Here is a 21656-nt window from a genome sequence, read left to right on the forward strand (position 1 = left end):
GTATAATAATACAGCATGAAAATGTGCCATGTTCCTTTTTTATCAACACGCAGTCGTCATGCTTTCTTTACCCACTCTACATGATGAAAACCAGAAACACACTGACAGACACCTGAAAAGATGAAGAGCAAAATAATGACATTGAGAGAAAAAAAAGAGGTCGTCCCCCCCCCCCTGTTTTTGAATCCAGACCAAGTTTCTGTCATTTAAACGTCAACACGTTGATTAAAAAGGTTATGATGACACATCTCACACACACATATGCACACACACACAATGATACACCCAGAGCACAGCTGGAAGAGCTTTCGGGGATCAGGGCTTTTGTAAACACGGGTTAAGTGGTGTGTGTGTGGGAGAGAGAGAGAGAGCATGTGTGTGTGTGTGTGTGTGTGTGTGTGTGTGTGTGTGTTAAAGGGTCTTACACTTTCTGGGAAATAATATCCCAGCCAATGACAGATTTTCTTGAGGGGGGGTTGCCGGGCAGAATAGCTGCCCAGTGATGTCATGAGAATCAGAGATTGCAGGAGACCTTAAGACTGAACTGATAGAGAGAGAGAGAGAGAGAGAGAGAGTATGTGTTTTGTTGTTTTAGGTTCCAGCTCATAGGTTGTAAATGTAGGGTACCTGTTAATCGCTATCATTTACTTCACGATAAGGATATAATAAGGAATAAGGAACTGAAATGATAAACTTAAAAAATCTGGAGGGAAATCTGTCCAACATTAACCCATTAGCAATATTTATACAACAGCTAATGCTAGCATTCAAGGACTTTCTTGATATAATTAAGTTAGCTAATATTTTATTAGCTTGTTAGTACATCAACTAGCTATTTGGAATGTAAGCCATTCCTATTGTATCGTGTAACTCTACCAAAAGGTGATTTTAGCTTTTAGCCACTAGCATTCGAGCATTCAAGCTAGCATTCAAGCACTTCCAATATACATTAAGTTAGCTAATATTTTATTAGCTAGTAAGTGTGTTAACTAGCTTTTTGAGCTTTTAGCCACTAGCATTCAAGGAGGCGTTCAAGCACTTTCTAGATATCATCAAGTTAGCTACTATTTTATTAGCTAGTAAGTATGTTAACTAGCTATTTGTTCCAAACTAAAATAATGTTAGCTTGGAATTGAAGGCTTTCCTATTGTATCGTGTAGCTGTACCAAAAGGTGATTTTAGCTCTTAGCCACTAGCATTCAAGTATTCAAGCTAGCATTCAAGCACTTTAATTAAATAAGCTATTATTTTATAAGCCAGTAAGTACTTTAACTAGCTACTTGTTCCAAGCTAATATTAGGTTAGCTTGTAATTTAAGCCTGTCCTATTGTTTTGTGCAACTCTACCAAAAGGTGATTTAGTTTTTAGCCACTTCCCAGCTAACGGTAATATTAGCTAGCAAGCGGCTTGATGCCAACTTTAGCTGTTGTCTGGTTGAAGCTAATGGATGTCACAGTATTTTTTATCTTTAGATATGACCAGATTTCTCTCCCTCTTAAGCTTCCCACCCTGAGTGTGACATCAGAGAAAAATGGCCGCCATGTGAATATGGTTATGGTTAGATTTTTATTATCATGTCTCACTGTTTTTAAAGGGACTGCTCTAGCCATTGGGTATGGCACGCAAAAAATAATATTCGTAAAGATGAAAGCAGCAGAGGCCATTTAGTACCCAATATGAGCCCTCTAAACATTGGCTCCTTCATTTCCCATAATGCAACTCATTGTCTTCTTTAATCAAACCCCCTGTCAGTTAAATGTCTAAACCTTTAAAATGCTCTGTTTATGTCGCAGGTGTTCCGTCAAATATTTAAAGCTCAACTCAAAAATAACCCTGATGACATCATTATGACATCATCAGAACCGCCTCCAGAGAAGCAGAGCTAATTCTATAAATGTTTTCATTTCCACCATTTTTAAATTGGTGTAGTGTCCCTTTAAATCACTCTCATTGATCTCTCGGTCTAACTTGACACTGGATTGTGTTTTATCTTGATTTAATTAACAAAGTGCTGCTTTTTCAGCCTCAAAGCACACTAAGAATCTGCTGCTTTCAACCCTTTAAAAACCACAGCCTCTTAAATTTCAGGTCATTTAATGTGTCAGTAAAAGTCAGCGATGATGGATATCGTAATTCTGCGTGCAGTTTGGGTGGTTCATTGGATTTAAAGAGCTGTCATGTCACCTTTAGCCACCCTGGAAGATTTATAGCTGTGAAACCAGTCTGTTTGTGTGGAGGAGTTTGGTAAAAGGCTACAGGTGGGAAACTGCAGTCAGCGCTTTGATGCCGCGTAGTGTGTGTGTTCTCTCTCCCTCTCTCTCTCTCTCTCTAATTACCCCTCCGTCTTCTCTCCCATCCACATGTATCTCGCCCTCTCATCTCCTCGTCCTCCCCAGCCACACTCAGCACTTTGAAGAGTCTCTCTCTCTCTCTTTGATAATGAGCCAAAATTGGCCTCTGGCTGGAGGAGATGGGAGCAAGCTGTGCCTCATGTCTGTGCGTTTGGTTTTGTTTAGGTGTAAGCGTGTGTGTGTGTTGTGTTTTATGGTGGATGATGGTAAAGGAAAAGCCTGTCCTTTAACACTTAAACATCATTAAAAACAGAGATTAGGGATTTTTATGTTCCTTTGGGTGGTTTTTGATCTATTTTTTGTGGATGACTGCCCATATGTGGACAATATGGCCGACAAGTATCTCTTAATTCTCTGCATATTTATATATCTTTCACATTCCTCTTTGATTATTTCCCATGGCTTTCTCCGCTCGGCTCTTTTTTTTCTGCTGATTTCCCAAAATGAGTCTGAGGCTCGTCTTCGTCTTTGATTGTTTTCCGCGTCGGTATGAGGAAAACCCGCCTAACACACATCCGTCTCTCTCATGTATACGTGTGTCTAACCTCGTCCATATGTTGAATATTTAGAACGTGAGGGGAGGAAAGCGTCCGGTGGGAATTTGTCTGGAGTGACTTCACATGTGCGTCTGGTTAGGTTGTCTTGTAATCATCTGACTTTAAGTGGGGAATAATCCAGATCTCAATTCATCTTAATTCAGGACATTTGGAGCACTTTTTTATTGTACTGTCTCTTTAAGGCAAAGACAATGCTTTTATAATGTTACTGTTTGTCTGTCTTAAAGGCCTACTTAAAACTAGTGCAGTACAGAAAGGTCCCAAAACTAAGCCACAATGGATTTACCCAGTCATGTTTGAGCCTGACTCCCTGTCGTGCTCTCTAACAACGGTAATCTTCTTTAGTGATGTTGTTGCTAGGTGACGCATTAAAATCATTCTCATCATTGAATCTGTCTCCTCTCTTCTCTGCAGTTGAGCCGACAGGGCCGGAGCTGGTGAACCCGTGCTACGCCGGGAACCACGACTGTGACACCACCGCCCAGTGCATCCCACTGGAGGGCCAGAGCTTCCAGTGCCAGTGCGCCACTGGTTACCAAGGGGACGGACGCAACTGTTACGGTAAAGTCCAACATCTTAATTGTGCTTTGTTTAGTGTAATGGAGCCTCACACACAAACACATGCAGACAGAGTTAAAGACAGTTCATGGCAGTGTGCCTGCGTTTCATCAACATCTGTCCAACCAGTGTAGAGGGGTCAAGTACAGGCTGGATGGGATGAATCATCTCATCTCTCCTCTTCTTGTCGTCCCATCCTGCCTGTCCTCCTTCTCCAGGTTTATTCTATAGTTAACAGGGACTCTCAGGCTGCTTTGTGGTCTGTCATTAGCCCAGCAGCAGGTCTCGCTCTCCTGCTGACATCACTAGGAAAGCCTCAGGCTCGGCTGTGTTTCCCATGATTGGGCCTCAGCGTCTCTCTGGTCGCATAATCTGTCTGTGGTTTTGTCCTGTATGTTGCACAATATGTCTAAGAATGCAGTCAAGAATCCAGGTGTTGGGGCACATTTTATAGCAATGCACACAATGTATACATGCGCCATTAATGACACATAATTACAGCTTTTACACTCGCATAATAACCACGCTTTTTACATAGGGGATCCCTGGTTTATAGGCCTTTAAGTTTATAGAACACTGTCTCACTTTCCTCTTTCTTCTTTCTGCAGACATAGACGAGTGTGCTGAAAACTTGAGTTCATGCGGCGCTCATGCCCAGTGCGTCAACCTGCCCGGGAGCCATCGCTGCCAGTGCCAGAGCGGCTTTGAGTTCGGCTTCGACGGCCGTACCTGCGTCGGTGAGTCCTAAAGAGAAGCACTCGTAGCCAGACTGAAGTGATATTAGGGCGTGTTGTGCGTGAGTGTTTGAGTTCATGAGGAACACCATTGTGACATCACAAAAAAAGGACACACCTTCAGTATGGATTTGTGAGATTTTATACATTTTAGAAACTACAAAAAGTCAGGAGAGATTCTGCAGATTTGCGTACTCCGTGAAAGGACAGAAGTTAGTGTCCACATCAGTTGTAAAGCTAAGAGCCCTCACAGAATAAGCAGGATTGTGCATCAAAGTTTGTAAGCGTTTAGGTTGGAGCCCTTTTATTACGTTGCAATAACTAAGCCAAGCAACAAAGGAAGCAAAAGGCACGCGACATGTAAACACTGACATCTTTTTGTTGCTAGCTCTGATGCCGTTTCAGAGGTGGAACGACTTCGCCCCACCACTCCGCCTCTGTGCGTTTTACATTAAAGATGAAACGTAACAGCCAGTAAAAGTCAGGGTATCCCTTAAGCCTGCAAAACGCGAGGTGCACTGCACTGCCTGTTCTGTTGAAGCCATGGTTTTAAAAAGAGCAGCTCCCCCTTTTTTTTCTACTGTTAAGTCAACCACCGAAAGGAGCCAGTTGAGGTGGTTCGGGCATCTGGTTAGGATGCCTCCTGGGCACCTCCCTTTGGAGGTTTTCCGGGCACGTCCAACTGGGAGGAGACCCCGGGGCAGACCCAGAGCTCGCTGGAGGGATTATATATCCTGTCTGGCCTGGGAACGCCTCGGAATCCCCCAGGAGGAACTGGAAAATGTTGCTGGGGAAAGAGACGCTTGGGTCACCTTGCTGAGTAGGCTGCCACCGCGACCCGGCCCCGGTTAAGCGGAAGATAATGGATGGATGGATGGATGGAAGTCAACCACCGAATCATTAGCTGTCATCAACCTAACCGTTATATTGTAAACTGACAGGAGGCCCGTCTCTACATTCATCTGACTGGACAATGAGAAAAAACGCCCATGACGTCGGGAGCTTTTCTGCTTTGAGTGGAAGTTTTTTCAACTTGAGGCGCTCAGAGTGTTTCCTCAAGAGACGTAACAGGATGAATAAAAACAACTAAAACGAGGTTGAAGAAGAAGGATCATTTACAAGACGACAGAAGCAAAGACGTCTGCAAATTGATGATCGAAGAGATTGTGGGGCTTCTCGCTGTGAGGTCGCCGAAATTGGGGACTTGCGCAGAATTCTTTTTACGTCATGTCCTGCCTCATGAGACACTTCCCCCCCCGTCCCACAGGGAATATCTCCCGCTGTGAGGGACGTGTGAAAAAGGGCAACTCTGGAAAAAGTCAGGGGCAGACCAACTCCCGGTCCTCAGCTACACTTGTTGTTGGACACATCCGAGATGTTTTGCAGGGTGTAGCTCTCCGTGTTCCAGAATGAGCCGAGCATTTTGGAAGAGATCCACATATTTGTCCCCGGCGCAGGCATAACATTTCTTCCGCAGCAGTAACGCACAGCTGCAAAAGCTAGGAAGCCCGGCGAGAGGGGAGGATGGGTGACAAATGTGAGAACAAGAGTGGGAAACGAGAGGACTAATGGGAGAAGGAGAAAGGGTGAGATTAGACGGGAGGAGGAGGGGGTGAAAGTGAAAGACAAATGGAGCAATGACACAGTGTGTGTTTTGCTTTGGAATGTGTGGAGGAGAGAGGTCCTGCCGGTGTGTGTCCTGCTTTCACCCATCAGTATGAACTCTTGATGAACTTCCTTTAAACCCTCCTTACCTCCCTCCTTTACAGATTATATCACAGTTAACATAAAGCTTTTAAATGATCTAAAACCACAAATCAAATACTGCTTAGATAAGCTGATGGAATCTACAAAGTCCAGGTTTCTTTATTTGTGGTTGTTGATTTGTTTTCTCCTCCCTCTGTTTTCTTAGATATGGATGAATGCAGCTCCTCTCCCTGCCACGTCAATGCCAGATGTATCAATGGTTTGGGCTCCTTCCAGTGTCAGTGCAGGCCTGGGTTTTATGGCAATGGTTTCTATTGTTCACAACAGGAAGGTCAGTGTAATTTCTAGACTAGTCATGCATGGTTGAGGATCTATTTTGTGGTTGTAACTACCATTATCATATTTTATAATGTTTGGAAAAGTTGGGAAACAGTATTGTTTATTCCTCCTTTTATTTTTGTAGTTGTTTCCATGAGTAGTGATCAGTTTTAGTAGTTGGAAATGTATCAGGACATGTATGTTTTTCGTCTACAGGACAGACAGTTCGCCCAAAAAGCCAGTGTGAGCAGCACAGAGACAGCCTGCAGAGCGGAGGAGAACCAGGTGGTCGACCAAGCATCGGCGCCTTCATCCCCCAGTGTCACTCCGACGGACAGTACCGACAGCTGCAGGTGGGAACCGACTAGTTGTGTGTGTACGCATGTTGCTTCTTTTAAGTGATTTCTAAATGTTAACATGTTCATTGCAGTGTCACGGCTCCACTGGACACTGCTGGTGTGTGGACAGTAACGGACAAGAGAGAGCAGGGACCAGGACTCCACCTGGGACAGCACCCAGAGACTGTGACAAACCAGGTGAGATGACACCCAAAGATCAGTTAATTAAATGAGTTGGGGCTGGGGCAAAATATCAATACGGCAATATATCGTCGTCTTGACTCGTGCAATACAATTATCAATAGGCTGGCACCAAATATCGATATTTTGATTTACAAATATATGGCGCTCTAAACAGATTTGCGTGCGATTTTGACTCAACATGTCACTACTTCATGACTCCTCTGGGAGGCGCTTATGACATAACTGAGGGTAACATAAATGGTCGACGAAGAAGTGGACGGCAGGATAAAAGAAGACGACGACAGCAGGGTAATGTTGGACAGCTGTGAAAGGAAGTCAAGAGATGCGCCAGCTACTTTTAAATCCAAAGTCTTATTTTGTTTTTACAGTTGTTCTATAATAATTTAAATGTAACACGTACATTTTTTCATCTCAGTTTGCTTCCAATTCTGTGAAACTCGTACCGTATTGCATCGTATCGTATCGTACCATATCGCACCGTACAGTATCGCACCATACCGTATTGTAGAATATTGAATCATACAGTATTGTACCGCACTGTGTCATGAATATCAAATATATATATATATATATATGTATCAAATGAATTTCCCTTTGGGGATCAATAAAGTTATTGTTATTGTTATCATATCATATCATATCGCATCGTACAGTACCGTACCATACCGTATCGTATTGTACCATATTGCATCATACAGTATCGTATCGTACCGTACCACAGTTTCCCTATGATTCCCCCTATTTCCCCCCTAGTAGTTGAAATACGTTAATCTATACGTTATCTTATTCCATTTTGTTCATCTTCATCCCTCCAGATGAACCAGAGCGTCCTAAAACTCACTGTGAGCACCACAGAGACAGCGTACGGACGACTTCAGAGGGATATCCTGTCGTTGGAGCCTATGTACCCCAGTGTGATTTGAGTGGACAGTACATTCCTTTGCAGGTTCGTCACAAATAACATGTTTAAAAGGACTCCCTTCCAACTGAAAGAAGACTAAACTAATTATCATACTAACGTTGTTATTCTTGCAGTGTCACGGTTCCTCTGGACATTGTTGGTGCGTGGACAATAATGGACAGGAGAGGAGCGGAACAAGAACATCACCTGGTACAACACCGACGGACTGCAGCAAGCCAGGTGGGGCAAATGCATTCGTCTCAGCGTTATCTGGTCAGATTGTTCTTAAGCGAGACACATTATATTGTCATACATTGGTTCCGGGCAAAAAGCAATTTCTTTTTCAGTGGTATTCACTAATTAAGTATTACACTTCCATAAAGTTATAAATCCTGTGAGAGACAGGAAAAACTGAGATCCTGAATTAGAGTTCTTGGTATAGGTTAAGTTTCAAAAACCCTACAATTCCCACAAAGCAACTGAGAAGCATCATTTTTTAGACTCGCCCTTTCGGGTGAAACCTACATCTTCCAAAATCTACACTAGTTTGTAATGCAGACTTCTCTTAGGAATATGTTCTGTCCAAACCCTAAGCTAATGACATTACAATGATATCATTAAGGTCATGTTGACATAACCCCTCCTGAGACAAGAAGGACCTTATACAACTGTTTCACCGGCTAACTTGGATTAACCATTTCCAGTAAACATGTAAAATCAGTGGAATGCCCCTTTAAAAGCCAATGAGGCAATTATGGGCTAATCCCATTACGTCAAAGATTTCACAGCAGAGTGTAACATTAGCTGCAGCATGTCAACTTGTTTCCATGGGTGTAAACTTTGATCCAGCATGCTAACTCAACCCCACAAAGTGCTCCTATATGCAGATGACACCATCCGGGTGTGCCTCATCATCACCAGCAGGGACAAGAAGAACAAACTTTTTAATTGAATGGGAACTGAGAGAGTGAAGTGGACACGACCGTCCACTTGTTGAATGCTAACTATTATTCAAACAAATTGTCTTAAAGGTTATTATTCGAAGGGAAAGGAAGAGGCCAAAAGACGTTTGAACTATTTCCATGATAGAATTTGCTAATCAGTCGGGGTGGGACAAAATATTGATACAGCAATATATAGCTGTCCTGACTCGTGCAATACAATCGAAAAAATATTGATATTGCAATTTGTAGATATAAGGCGCTCTAAACAGATTCCCCTGCTATTCTGATTCATCGCATCACTACTTCATGACTCCTCGTGGTGGCGCTTATGACATGAATGAGGGTAACGTGAATGGAAATTAATTAGCTGGGGAAGATAATCAGATATCGTGATGTATCATTATATGATTATCTTGCAATATATCAATTATTGCAGAATCGCTGCATTGAGATTTTCGTGGGCCACATATATGCCACGTATTGCGTATCGCGTATCTTATCGTATCGCATATCTTATTGTGTATCGCATCGCGCATCGCGTATCGCATCGCGTATTGTATCGTATTGCTTAGCGTATCGTATCGTATTGCGCAGCGTATCGTATTGCGTAGCGTATCGTATCGCCTATCGTATTGCGTAGCGTATTGCGTAGCGTATTGCGTAGCGTATTGCGTAGCGTATTGCGTAGCGTATTGCGTATCGGATCGCGTATCAGATCTTGTATCGCGTAGCGTATCGTAACGTATTGCGTATCTTATCGTATAGCTTATTGGATCATATCATGTGTCATATCGTATTGCGTATCGTATTGTATCGCATGTCATTTTGCGTATCATATCATGTCGCAAGACTCCCACCCCTACTAACCATCATGACAGAAATTGCATACCAATCACAAATGAGTTCACTTACTTGTTTTTCTTCCTCCCCAGATGAACCAGAGCGACCTAAAACTCACTGCGAGCACCACAGAGACAGTGTCCAGACCAGTCCAGAGGGATATCCTATAGTTGGAGCTTATGTACCTCAGTGTGATGCTGATGGACATTACACACCACTACAGGTTAACATCTTGACTTATCTAACTGATATTTTTGCATTTAATTTAGACTGCATTAAATTAATAAAATGTATATTTTTTAGTGTCATGGTTCCTCTGGACATTGCTGGTGTGTGGACAGAAGAGGACAGGAAAGAGCGGGGACCAGGACATCACCTGGTGCGCCACCTACAGACTGTGACAAACCAGGTAGGAAAGAATAACCATGAATAGAGCTTGTCACGCGTACTTAAATCTGTTCTGTTATGTGCCGTAGTGGTACAAGCAACATCAGGTGCATTATGTCATGCTTCTCCAAGGCTGTCTCGCAAAACATTGACCCGTGAACCCCCTAATTCCTCAGCTCAATGACAAGTCAAACAGACGGCACGTTTACGTGAGTGTGTGTCTAACCTTGTAAGTGGCGCTCTATTGAGGTCATTGGGTCATAGCCTTGGAATGCCTGGAAAAACAGGTGATATCACTGAAAGGCTGTGTGTGGTGGGAAGCTTTACATAAACGATGGCAGAATGCACAGTAAAGTGAATCTAAATTAAATGGCATGTCTGTAGGAAAAGTCAACTGCTGCTTTGATTTTTCTTTTGTAGTGACATGGTTAATACAAGCTGAATAGATTGTATGACCTTTGGCCCTTTTTAACTGGGAGCTGTCAGTGAGAATGATGTAACTAATGTAACTCACTACAGAATATGTGTGATCCTGTTATCGTCAATCTTTTAAAACCAGATGAACCAGAGCGTCCTAAAACCCACTGTGAGCAGCACAGAGACAGTGTACACACCACCAGTCCGGAGGGATATCCTGTACCAGGACTGTTTGTGCCTCAATGTGACTCCAATGGACAATACACATCTCGACAGGTAAGATCTGGTTTTAATAAATACAGACACAATGTCTCTTCTTTGTCATTATAATGTACTATTATTGTATATTTCAGTGTCACGGCTCCACTGGACATTGTTGGTGTGTGGATGTCAGGGGAGAGGAGAGAGCAGGAACCAGGACTCCACCTGGTGTACCATCTATAGACTGTGACAGACCAGGTGAGACTGCTGTTTCTGGTGGTACAAGACTGTGTCTGTATGTTCTTAGAAGTTTGGATCACTCCAATCAAGTAGAGGGTCTCAGGCAGATAGGAAGCCAGCATTTGGGAACTAAGGTAAAACTTAAAGAGCCCATTCAGTGTTGAAGTGATTTATTGTAGTCCAATCAGGATATGAGTCGTTGATGTACAAGCTAGTTGCAGCACTTGCAGGAAAGTTTTGGATTGGACATTATGGGTCCGCAAAAAAGGAGGGATCTAGTAGGGGAGGAATTGCAGTGGGCCCAGTGCAGAACCAGGTGGAACCTCAGAGGGATCCACGTTGTTTGGGTTAAACTTTTTTTTTTTATCTACAAAAAGCAACTGCTGTTTGATATTTCTTATATAGTTAGACATAACACGAGCTGTATGACCTTTGGCCCTTTTTCGGTCAGTGAGAAAATAAACATCCCCCTAACACAACCCCCTAAGTGCCTTATTGCAGTCCGTGCAGGAATTGCAGTGGGCCCACAACTGAACCATGTGGTACCTCAGAGCAGAAAGTTAGCAGAAAACAGGAGGAGACAGTTTGTCACTTGAAAGAGTTATAAAGACAAGGTCTAAAAAGGCAAGAGAACGTCAGCAAAAGCCATAAATGAAATCAGACAACCTTAAAAACAATTATTTCAACTTGGAATTTTCTCTGCGATATACAGTATGTTGGTGGTTGAATTGCTATTTCTCATGTTATATGGAGCTTGGGAACAGGGCAAAGTCTGTAAGAAGGCGTAATACTGACCTCTTTTTTCCTAATTACTTCTGAAAATGTATCCACTTTTTTCTTGCAGATGAACCCCAACGTCCCAAAACTCACTGTGAGCACCACAGAGACAGTGTACAGACCACCAGTCCAGAGGGATATCCTTTATATGGAGCATATGCACCTCAGTGTGACGCTAACGGACAATACAGATCATTGCAGGTAAATGTTTTTGACTGACTTATTTCACTGCGTTTAACCTGTGGAATTGAGTATCTCGAACAATAGTAGAGGTAATACATCATCTCTTTTTATTTGTTCAGTGTTACAGCTCTACTGGAGAATGTTGGTGCGTGGACAGCACCGGGCAGGAGAGACCAGGAACCAGGAGCTCAGCTGGCACACAACCCAGAGACTGTGACAAACCAGGTGAGAAAAAAGATCCTTCTTCATGTACCTTCTTGTGTCCGCCATGTTTCTTTTAACACATTTCAATTTTCATGACCATGTAACTTTTTATGTTAATTTTCTCCAGATGAACCAGAGCGTCCTAAAACTCACTGTGAGCGCCACAGGGACAGCGTACATACCACCAGTCCAGAGGGATATCCTTTATATGGAGCATATGCACCTCAGTGTGATGCTAACGGACAGTACAGATCATTGCAGGTAAATATTTTTGACCGACTTATTTCTCTGTGTTTCACCTGTAGTTGTGAGTAGCTTGAACAGAATAGTACATGCAATACCGAAACCATCTTCCCTATTTGTAAACAGTGTTACAGCTCTACTGGAGAATGCTGGTGTGTGGACAGAACAGGGGAGGAGAGACCAGGAACCAGGAGCTCAGCTGGCACACAACCCAAAGACTGTGACAAACCAGGTGAGGAGACAGAGCCTTCTCTGTGTACCTCAATTAAATAGTAGTTATATGATGCCAAGTTAAGAGTGTGTGTGTCTTAATTACTCATGTAATTTATTACTTTCCTCCAGATGAACCAGAGCGTCCTAAAACTCACTGTGAGCACCACAGAGACAGTGTACAGACGACCGGTCCGGAGGGATATCCTATAGTTGGAGCCTATGTACCCCAGTGTGATGCAGCAGGACAGTATCTACCTCGACAGGTAAAACCGCGACCTCTCTGCAAACTTTAATTTTCATGTTTCCCTTTTTTCCCCCTTCCTTTTACATATCTTTAATAATACTGTTTTAATCCAAATGTATTTCAGTGTCACAGCTCCACTGGACATTGTTGGTGTGTGGATGTCAGGGGACAGGAGAGAGCCGGATCCAGGACTCAACCTGGTGCTCCATCTGTAGACTGTGACAGACCAGGTGAGACTGCGTGAGACGGAGATTGGATTTTGTGCATCCAAGCAGAATAAAATTCAGATTAAAAGTAGTAAGATGTCCTCCGACAGTATCTCACTTTATTCTCTGCTTCTCTCTCTCTGTGACTCTGTGATGTGCTCTCGCCCTCTCACTCCCTCTCTAATGTACACAAAGAGGCCGTTCTATAAATTCAGCTCTTGCTATAAATTCCATTTATGACCGGCCAAACATCTGAAGTGGTCATTCCGTGGTGAGACGAGCTTTAGGCTGTTGCCCGACAACCGAATCAAAACAAAACATGCTGCCTGACCAGCTGAGTGACAAAACAGTGTTACACCCGCCCTGCAGATGCACAGACAGAAACACATGCATGTTTGCTTAGCTTGTCTAAAACATTATTTAATCTGAATTTATAACCTTGTTGCCTCATAATCACCTGCACTCATTACATTTCTCTAACCGCGGTGAAACACTAACGCCCCCTTGCGGTTCGGCGGTTAACGGCCGCCCCAGCCCGCTGCTGGAGTATGTTTTGTTTATTTAACTACAGCGCGTCTCCGAGACGGTAAAACATCGTCGACATGAGTGAACACAACATGGGCGGTGAAAACGCAAGTTTATTAACCACTTTTAAGCTCGTATCGTTAATTGTTGAAATGAAATCCGTGGTGACTGGGAATTGTTGTTGTAACGCCTAAACTAGCATGTCGCGAGACTGCACGCGGGCTCGTCTGTTCCGATTAGATGCGCAGAGGGTTGAAACACCAGGTTTCTTTTGCTGTGATTTTTAAAACGAGTTTGTTTTTTTATAAAGTATCGTTCTGTATGGGAAAGATGAGGTGCTTCTGTGGGACGCATGGATGGTGAGTGTACTGCGTCCCTTTAGATTTTAATGCGTCAGAGACCGCGGTATTGCGGTCATGCGGTTGCCGTGACAGCCCTACCTGGACGCTGCACCAGACGCTTGTTCAGGGATTCCTCAGTAATCGTTCATAATGAGGGCAGCATTTCCTGCTCATGTTTGGCTTTTATACACATTCTTGGGTCAAAAACATATTTGTGTGGATGCAGCCCCAAACGTTCGACACCTTTTGTTGCCTTCACTGGTCAAACCGGCTACAAATTTAGCAGTTAGCGTGATGCAGGCGTCAAACACCCACATCAAACTCTCAAATCTGTGCGCTGGTTGAGTTTAGTCTGTATTTAGCATACCCACATAATTATTGCAAGTCATTGCCAGCACAGTCACTCAGCCTGAGGATTGAAATATCGTTGATTTAGTGGACAATCCACATGCTGTCGATTTCTGGGAAGGATCTCGGAGACACAAAAATAACACTAGTTGGCCATGTGGTGAAACAGTACATAGACGTAAAAACCAAGTGATTCATAGGACAGGACAGCAGCACACTAACCCTAACTATAATAAATCCTTCTGGAGAAACTTATTTGAGACATCAGTTTAATTGTTTTGTTAGTCTTTGTCTCTCTGCTTCTCTGATCTCTCACTTAAGAGCTTTTCTCTTCTCACCCTCCTTTTTAAGCATCATCCTAATCTCTTGTCTTAGTATAGAGGCTACAGAGTGAGAGAGAGAGAGGCCTGTGTAAACATTAGTGGAAGCCTAAAGTGGTTTCGGCTGTAGTTTTAAAGCTCTCCTATAAAGTGAGTTATTAACGGGATTTTACAAGGTAAACAGCATTGACCAAAGCAAGATGTGTGTACATGTGTGAGCCTTTTTAAACACAGAGCCTTCCCACACCATTAATCAAGCTCTGCAACTATCACTGTGATGTAAACTGAAGCTAGGAAACTCCAAGAATGTCATTAGATAATGTGAGATTAGAGAAAAAGTAGGGTCTGGAAGAGGTGGAAGTAACGAGTTACAAGTAGTCACGTTACTGTAATTGAGTAGCTTTTTCGTGTACTTGTGCTTTTTGGAGTATTTTTCAAAGTCAGTAATTTTACTTGTACTTAAGTATATTTTAAATGACTTCATTTGTACATCCATCCGTTACTGAGTAAAATATTAATCTACGGATATTGCGAGCTAGAAAGAAAACTGACTTGGACCAGACATCAATCAAACGCATCGCATCAAAAACAGGCCAATCAGATCAAAGCAGTGCCAGTCGATTTTCATCGAGTCCAAAGCAAAGAAGGAGAGTTGGGCCCGACGTATAACGTGAGTCAACCGTGAATGTGACGGAAGAGAGTTCGAATGATTTAGATTTTTTGTTTAACCAGAAACAGCCGTTAGATCGCTCTCTTCGAAGCCACCAGACTCCATTAACAAAAACAGTCATTTAACCTCGCAGAACACGGGACTTGCTCGTCTACCGCTAGACTGTATAAAAAGATGGACGACATGACAGCTCCCTCAAAGTGAAGCCAAACCCTCTCTATCGCCCCCTGCTGGCTGGCTGCAGTATAGGTCATAAAGCCCGCCTCCTCCATGTTAACAGATGGGACATGAGTCAAACTATAAAATCAAAATACACACCAAATACATGTTTTCTGTCATTATAATTAGTTCTTATCATGCTGATTTAAATCCAAGTGTTCATTTTTCTGACAAGTTTAATTTCAATTAGTTATATGATACTGTAAAAAGGATGATTGACAGCTCTGTTGACAATGTGTTGGAACCGAACTAACCCTTAGTTTACACAATAACACAAACAAACTAACTGATGGAGGCAGCAGTAGACCATCGGCAGCTCCCGTGTTCTGCGAGGTAAAATTGCTGTTTTTGTCAGTGGAGTCTGGTGGTTTTGAAGAGAGCTGCTGTTTCTGGTTAAACAAAGGATCTCATAATTTTGACACCCAAACATGTAAACATAGGGCCCAAGTTTGAAAACAACAATTTTATGTCATTTGCATAGGATGCATGTGTAAGGTTGCCATGTTACTTTCAGTACAATTTCAACCAGAAATGTAATTCTACAATCATGTAGTTTTGTGTTTAACGTTGTGTTTGATTTGTGTCCCCCTCAGTCTCTGTAGCTCCAACCCAGCATCCTGAGAGTGTGTGCGAGCGCTGGAGGGCCAGTTTGATCGAGCACTATGGGGGGAAACCAGAAGCACAGCAGTACGTGCCTCAGTGCGAGGCAGACGGGCAGTTCAGGTACCTTCAATACGCTGGGAAAAACAATATTTAAATGTATGTTTTAAAAACAAATCTACTTAAAAAGCGACTCTCCTCTCAGTCCTGTGCAGTGTTATGGAGAGACCACTTACTGCTGGTGTGTGGATCAGGACGGGCGGGAGGTTCCTGGTACCCGATCACATGACGTTGTCAAACCTGCATGTAAGCATCCTCTCACTTCTATGACACTTTTTAGGCCGGAATCTTTGCCGCCAATCACACCTGAAATTGTTTTAAATCCATCCAATCATCTCCCAGGCCTTCCCTCAGTCGCCCCGCCCACTGTGCGCCCATTGCCCCGCCCGGATGTGACCCCACCTCCGAACACTGACGTCACGCTGCTGTACGCTCAGGGGCAGAAAATAGGAGCGCTGCCTCTCAACGGGACCAGACTGGATGCAAGCGGCTCCAAAACACTGCTGACGCTACACGTAAGAGACGGATGAAACGAAACAAACCGTTAAAGGAGGGAGTCACATGATGTGTGTGTTGATTCGTGTGTGTGTTCCCAGGGTTCCATAGTTGTCGGTATTGCCTATGACTGCAAAGAGAACCGAGTCTATTGGACCGATCTGTCCGCAAGAACGATCAACAGAGCTTTAATGGCGACTGGAGCCGAGCCTGAGATCCTCATTAACACAAGTAAGACCACACACTTCATTCATCCTGTAAGACACGCTGCAGGAACAGATCTTAACGTTTCCTGTGTGTTCTTCCTGCTCCGTGTAGATCTGGTCAGTCCAGAGGGTTTGGCGGTGGACGTCAATCGCAGGTTGATGTTCTGGGTCGACTCGAACCCGGATTTGATCGAGAGCTCCAACCTGGACGGCAGCGGGAGGCGGACGCTGTTTGACGCCGACTTGGTCAACCCCCGAGCCATCATTGTGGTCTCCTCCACCGGGTAAAGCCCTCTGTCCATCAGTGTTCATGTTGTTAACAAGAATAATGACGATAAATGTTTGTCAGCGACCATTTTTCCATGACGCAGACGAGGCGTTGACGAGCTAAAAATAGATACATAGAAATGTAGAATCTGTAGGCAGGGATGTGGATTTTAGGGATGTGTTCTGGTTTCCGTTTGTAGTACGCTTGTAGTCCGAGTAATCACGGAAAAACCATGTGGAGAGCAGAAGCAGGCAGAACGTAATGCGCCGTAATGACACCCCGTCATCTGACAGCGATTCAGCTTCTTATTAACCTCTATAAACAGACATGCTAACAGCTAACAATCTGTTCTTGATCAAAAAATCAACTTCAGACAAATTCTCTTGACGCTGTGTCACAAAAGCTCGGCGTTAAGATTTCCCGACTTCCTCAAATGCCTCAGAAAAAAACGACCCGACCTCCGTTCAACAAACGAGCATTTTAAAAGTAGAAAAAACTTAAACTTAAAACCCGTTCATTAAAGTCAATCACAAGAAATACGGTTTCTTTTTCGGGTTCATACCGCAATAGTTAGCCAGAGTGCAGCCTCTGTGTAACTTACTGTTTACAGTGAAACTGAGACTCACAAGAAACAGATGAACGGGCGCTCCTCCGGGGGATTTAATGACCCAAGAAATGACGCCGTATATTTTGCTGACATACCAGGGGGGAGCGAAATTCGCTTCCCTTTTGATCTGAACACACCGGACTGTAAACATGTGGGAAAGGAAGTCTTGACTGGAAGTCGTTTACCGCTAATCGCTGGCTGAACCGGACATGCCCTGACATGTTCACCGCTGTCTACAGAGGCTATATCGTCGTCGGATAGTAGCCGATGGGTTCAGCGATTGGGACTTGCTTCACGGCAGATCAAACCTGTATCAGGCTAATTGAATTAGTTTAAAGAGAACAACTGGACTAAAATGTTTTGTGTTGTTATTGACTAAAACTATAAAGGATAAAAATGACTATAATGTGACTAAACGACACGCTGTCCATCTATCAGCTTCTCTGTTTGTCTCTCTTTCTTCATAATGTCTTGCTTAAACGTTTAAAGGAAAGGTCAGAAATCACTCACAAAGCCTTGGGGGGCGGTTTAGTCTGGATTCACAAACATGTTCAAATCTCTTCTGTGAGTAAGAAACAAACAAACGCCCACACACACTCTCATCGCGATCAAGTGTAGCATCCTGGAGGAGCTCCACTGAAGCAGAATGAGAGACAGGCGAACAGCGATACTCGATCGCAGATGGTTTTCAGGCCGTTACCATGAAACGCATCCAGACGAGCTGTGAGTCAACACAGCCTGTTTGTGATTCATTAGTACAGCGCGGATTACATGTTGGAGAGAGCCTGGGAGAATGCGACCTCGGCGTGACCTCATCGGTACGAGGCGCTGATAGCAGGAGATTGATGGGACGAGGGCTTTTAGGTGGACTGTCCCTTTAATAAAGCATGTTTGATAATTCTGTCGTATAAGTAACTTTAAGTGCTTTCTGTGCCGCTGGAAAACTCAGCTCGATTTACTGATGCTATTAATCCTGAACACACACAAACACACACACACGAGCGTCGAAAGCACGGGGCCGCCGTCGGTCAGCTCTCCAGGAATAACATCTGCTTTTCATCATCGCAACTAATCACATAATCAACAGGTATGTGTGTGTGTGTGTGTGTGTGTGTGTTTGATACAAGTGATTAAACACAGCAGCAATAACCCAAATCATAAAACCTAAAGTGTCTGTTTCACATTATTTGTTTGACAGTTTCTTTTCTGACTGAAGGCCAAGTTTGTGTGTGCGCGCGCTTGTGCGTGTGTGTGTGTGTGTGTTGACAGAAAGCCAGCTCCTAAAGGTAATTACTGCCTCACATGGGTACACTTATGCTAAAGCATGTGCTCTGATTTCTGAGCCTTCACATGCTGCCCTCACACACACACATGAAAGCGCACACACATGTATAGACGTGGTGTGTATTACCTTGTTTCCCACATGTACAGCATCATGTACAGATGAAAAGGTGTCAGCCGCAGCCCACACACACGCTTTCTAAAGGTCCGCAGACACACCCACAACAAATATGGGAGATGTAGTTTAATAGAAGTAGAAAATGTGTCCATGTTTTCTGATGTATTCAGATGAAACATCCACAGAAAAATGCATTAGGGTCAAAGGTCACACGTTGCTCAGTGTAACCTGACCGTCACCTCATCAGCAGGAGACAGCTGCTCCCTCGAGACCTGCGCCCTCGTACCTTCACATCCCGGCTCTCGTGTGTTTGCGGTTCTGCTCTTGTCTCTTTATATTAACCAGATCCCAGCGCTCGGTGCCCAAACAAGTCCACGCAACAACAGTCGAACTTCTAGAGTAGGTTAACATGGAGCTTAGGTAAAGGTAAATAATCGCTCACTCGTGCTCTTCTCTCTGCAGGACTCTGTATTGGACCGACTGGAACCGAGAGGCTCCAAAGATCGAGAGCTCGTCAGTGGACGGTCAGAACCGCCGGGTGGTCGTGTCGGACGGGATCGGACTGCCGAACGCTCTCACGTATGACTCCTCTGCAGGACAGGTCTGCTGGGCCGATGCAGGTAAACACGACTTCTAATAACATTCTGCTGTGAGTACGGCTGCTCAAGACGTAAGATGTAAGAAGGAGGATTTAATATATAATTTAATTTCTAGTTAATTATCTCTCATAAAGAATTACACTTAACTTTTTTCTACCACAACTAGTGCTGCAAATTTTTTACTACTAATGCCGGTGTAACTACTACAATTACTACTTTTATCAGGTGTGAGATTTAGAGAAGCACATTTACCAACCTTCAGTAATTAAAGGGGGGTCTTATGCTAATTTCAGGCTTCGTTTCTCACTAGCTTAGCATAATTTACAGTTTATAAAACTCACACTTTTTTCTCATTTTTCTCACACTGGTGCTCTGTGCAGGCCCTCATACAGCCTCTGCCTGAAACGAATCAGTCAGCTCTGTCCCTTTAAGAAACCCCGCGCCTACAAGCCCTCTTTCTTCTGATTGGCCAGCTCTCTGAAGCCTGCTGAGGCTGCACTTTGTGACGTCACAAAGTGTAGAAAAAACCTGTCGTTCACAGCAGCCTGCAGACTGAGCTGACATGCTCAGTCTGCATGCAGCCCAGCAGGCTTCAGCTGAACAATTTAACCTAAAGATGGGACTTAAAGATGCTGAAGATAAAAGTGTCGCTTGTTTTTCTTTTGTTCTGATCATCAGGTACGAAGCGATTAGAGTGCGTGTCCCCCGACGGGTCCAATCGCAGAGTGATCCACCCCAGCGTCAACTACCCGTTCAGCATGGTCTACTACAGGAACCACTTCTACTACACAGACTGGAGGAGGTAGCCATCTTTATTCTGCTGTCTCCATTCATTACTGTTCACTTATCAATGAGCTGATCACTCATCCTCAGTGCCTCTCTTTCTCTGTGTGCGGCCTCGTAGGGACGGAGTGATCGCAGTGAGCAAAGACAGCAGCCAGTTCACTGATGAATACCTGCCTGACCAGCGCTCTCACCTGTACGGTATCGCCATAGCAACCAGCCAGTGTCTATGAGGTGAGATATGTCTCTTACAAACACACTCACACTATCACTCTCTTTCGCTTACACACACACACACACACACACACACACACACACACACACACACACTCTTTTCAGCCTCTGCTTAAACATGTTATTTTGCTTTGTGTAAAAACAACCAAACGCCCTCTTTTACACACACACACACACACACACACACACACACACACACACACACACGCTGACATCAAGGTGCACCAGCCAGTGAGCTCATTGGTTTGTGTGCACTGATGTCATCGCATCAGTCAACTCCCACCAGATGTCACCTTAACCCTGAAGGCAGCATTTACGCAGAGACAGGAGACACAGTTTGCCCCAAACAGCGATATAGCAGAGGAGAATGCTGCATTCAAGGCTCAAGAAAACGTAGGAGATATGAGCTTCTTACATGATGTCTACACAATCTTTATAGTTAGGCAGCGCATTAGCAGAGCAGCGGGTACAGTCTTACATCTGTGTCTACAGGTGATGCATTCAGGCACAGGCTAAAAACATTTTTTTTAATAGAGTTTGAGTTGCAGTCATTTGCAAGTTTGAACTTTTATAGTTCCATAAAGTTTGTTCAAGATTCTGGAGTTTTTTTTTTTAGATAACTGACATTATTTTTTATAAATCATAGAACATCCCATAACAACAAATTGATTTTTTGAACTGCATAAATTACTTAAATTTGATTAAGTAATTCTCAGAATATAGGCTTTATAATGGGCCACATTACAAAAACATAGCTAACAGTGGGAATGGGTAAATGGTTAATCGATGATCGATTATTGGTCGTTAATAATTTAGTCAATCACAGAATTTAATTGATCTGACATTGGAATCAAAAGCCCAAGAGTTGCCCTTTTTCATACCCTTAGCGGGCGGGACATGTTGGGCAAGTTTATTTGGCGACTAATTCTATCATGTTGTCCGATCGTCATCAACGATCGATTAACTTAATGAACACTCCCTCGTGTTCCGTCCCTCCCGTACCTTGAGCAGCGTCTCTGCACATGCTCGTCACTAACACACAGAGGTATGTGGTGGTCCTCCCCTTTAAATGCATTGATTGAGATGCGATCCTTTCTGTTAAACACTGACCTTCTTATCCTGTTTTAAAAGCCTTTAAGTGCAGCTGTCTGTTTTGACACGCAACGTCTTTCACAACGAGCTTCCTTCACGCGCGGCTCACCTGCTGCTATGGAA

General features: G+C 43.7%; 1 protein-coding gene across 1 annotated transcript in view; it reads left to right on the forward strand.

Annotated features, from left to right (window-relative positions):
- nid2a (nidogen 2a (osteonidogen)) overlaps positions 1-21656 on the forward strand; it is a 45004-nt gene that overhangs the window by 21967 nt on the left and 1381 nt on the right. Inside the window, exons 15-37 of the mRNA XM_069675245.1 lie at positions 3323-3469; positions 4075-4203; positions 6113-6238; positions 6442-6578; positions 6656-6761; positions 7583-7713; positions 7803-7908; positions 9554-9675; positions 9756-9861; positions 10399-10532; positions 10610-10715; positions 11542-11675; positions 11777-11882; positions 12447-12580; positions 12686-12791; positions 15784-15913; positions 15996-16096; positions 16193-16365; positions 16447-16576; positions 16664-16835; positions 19288-19445; positions 20103-20226; positions 20329-20441. Coding sequence (XP_069531346.1) covers positions 3323-3469; positions 4075-4203; positions 6113-6238; positions 6442-6578; positions 6656-6761; positions 7583-7713; positions 7803-7908; positions 9554-9675; positions 9756-9861; positions 10399-10532; positions 10610-10715; positions 11542-11675; positions 11777-11882; positions 12447-12580; positions 12686-12791; positions 15784-15913; positions 15996-16096; positions 16193-16365; positions 16447-16576; positions 16664-16835; positions 19288-19445; positions 20103-20226; positions 20329-20440 — 2930 coding nt within the window. The 3' untranslated portion in view covers position 20441. The remainder of the gene's footprint in view (positions 1-3322; positions 3470-4074; positions 4204-6112; positions 6239-6441; positions 6579-6655; positions 6762-7582; positions 7714-7802; positions 7909-9553; positions 9676-9755; positions 9862-10398; positions 10533-10609; positions 10716-11541; positions 11676-11776; positions 11883-12446; positions 12581-12685; positions 12792-15783; positions 15914-15995; positions 16097-16192; positions 16366-16446; positions 16577-16663; positions 16836-19287; positions 19446-20102; positions 20227-20328; positions 20442-21656) is intronic.

This window comes from Semicossyphus pulcher, unplaced genomic scaffold (genome assembly GCF_022749685.1).
Source record: "Semicossyphus pulcher isolate SPU_LCO1_2020_fin unplaced genomic scaffold, fSemPul1.0.p SCAF_24, whole genome shotgun sequence".
Taxonomy (NCBI): domain Eukaryota; kingdom Metazoa; phylum Chordata; class Actinopteri; order Labriformes; family Labridae; genus Semicossyphus; species Semicossyphus pulcher.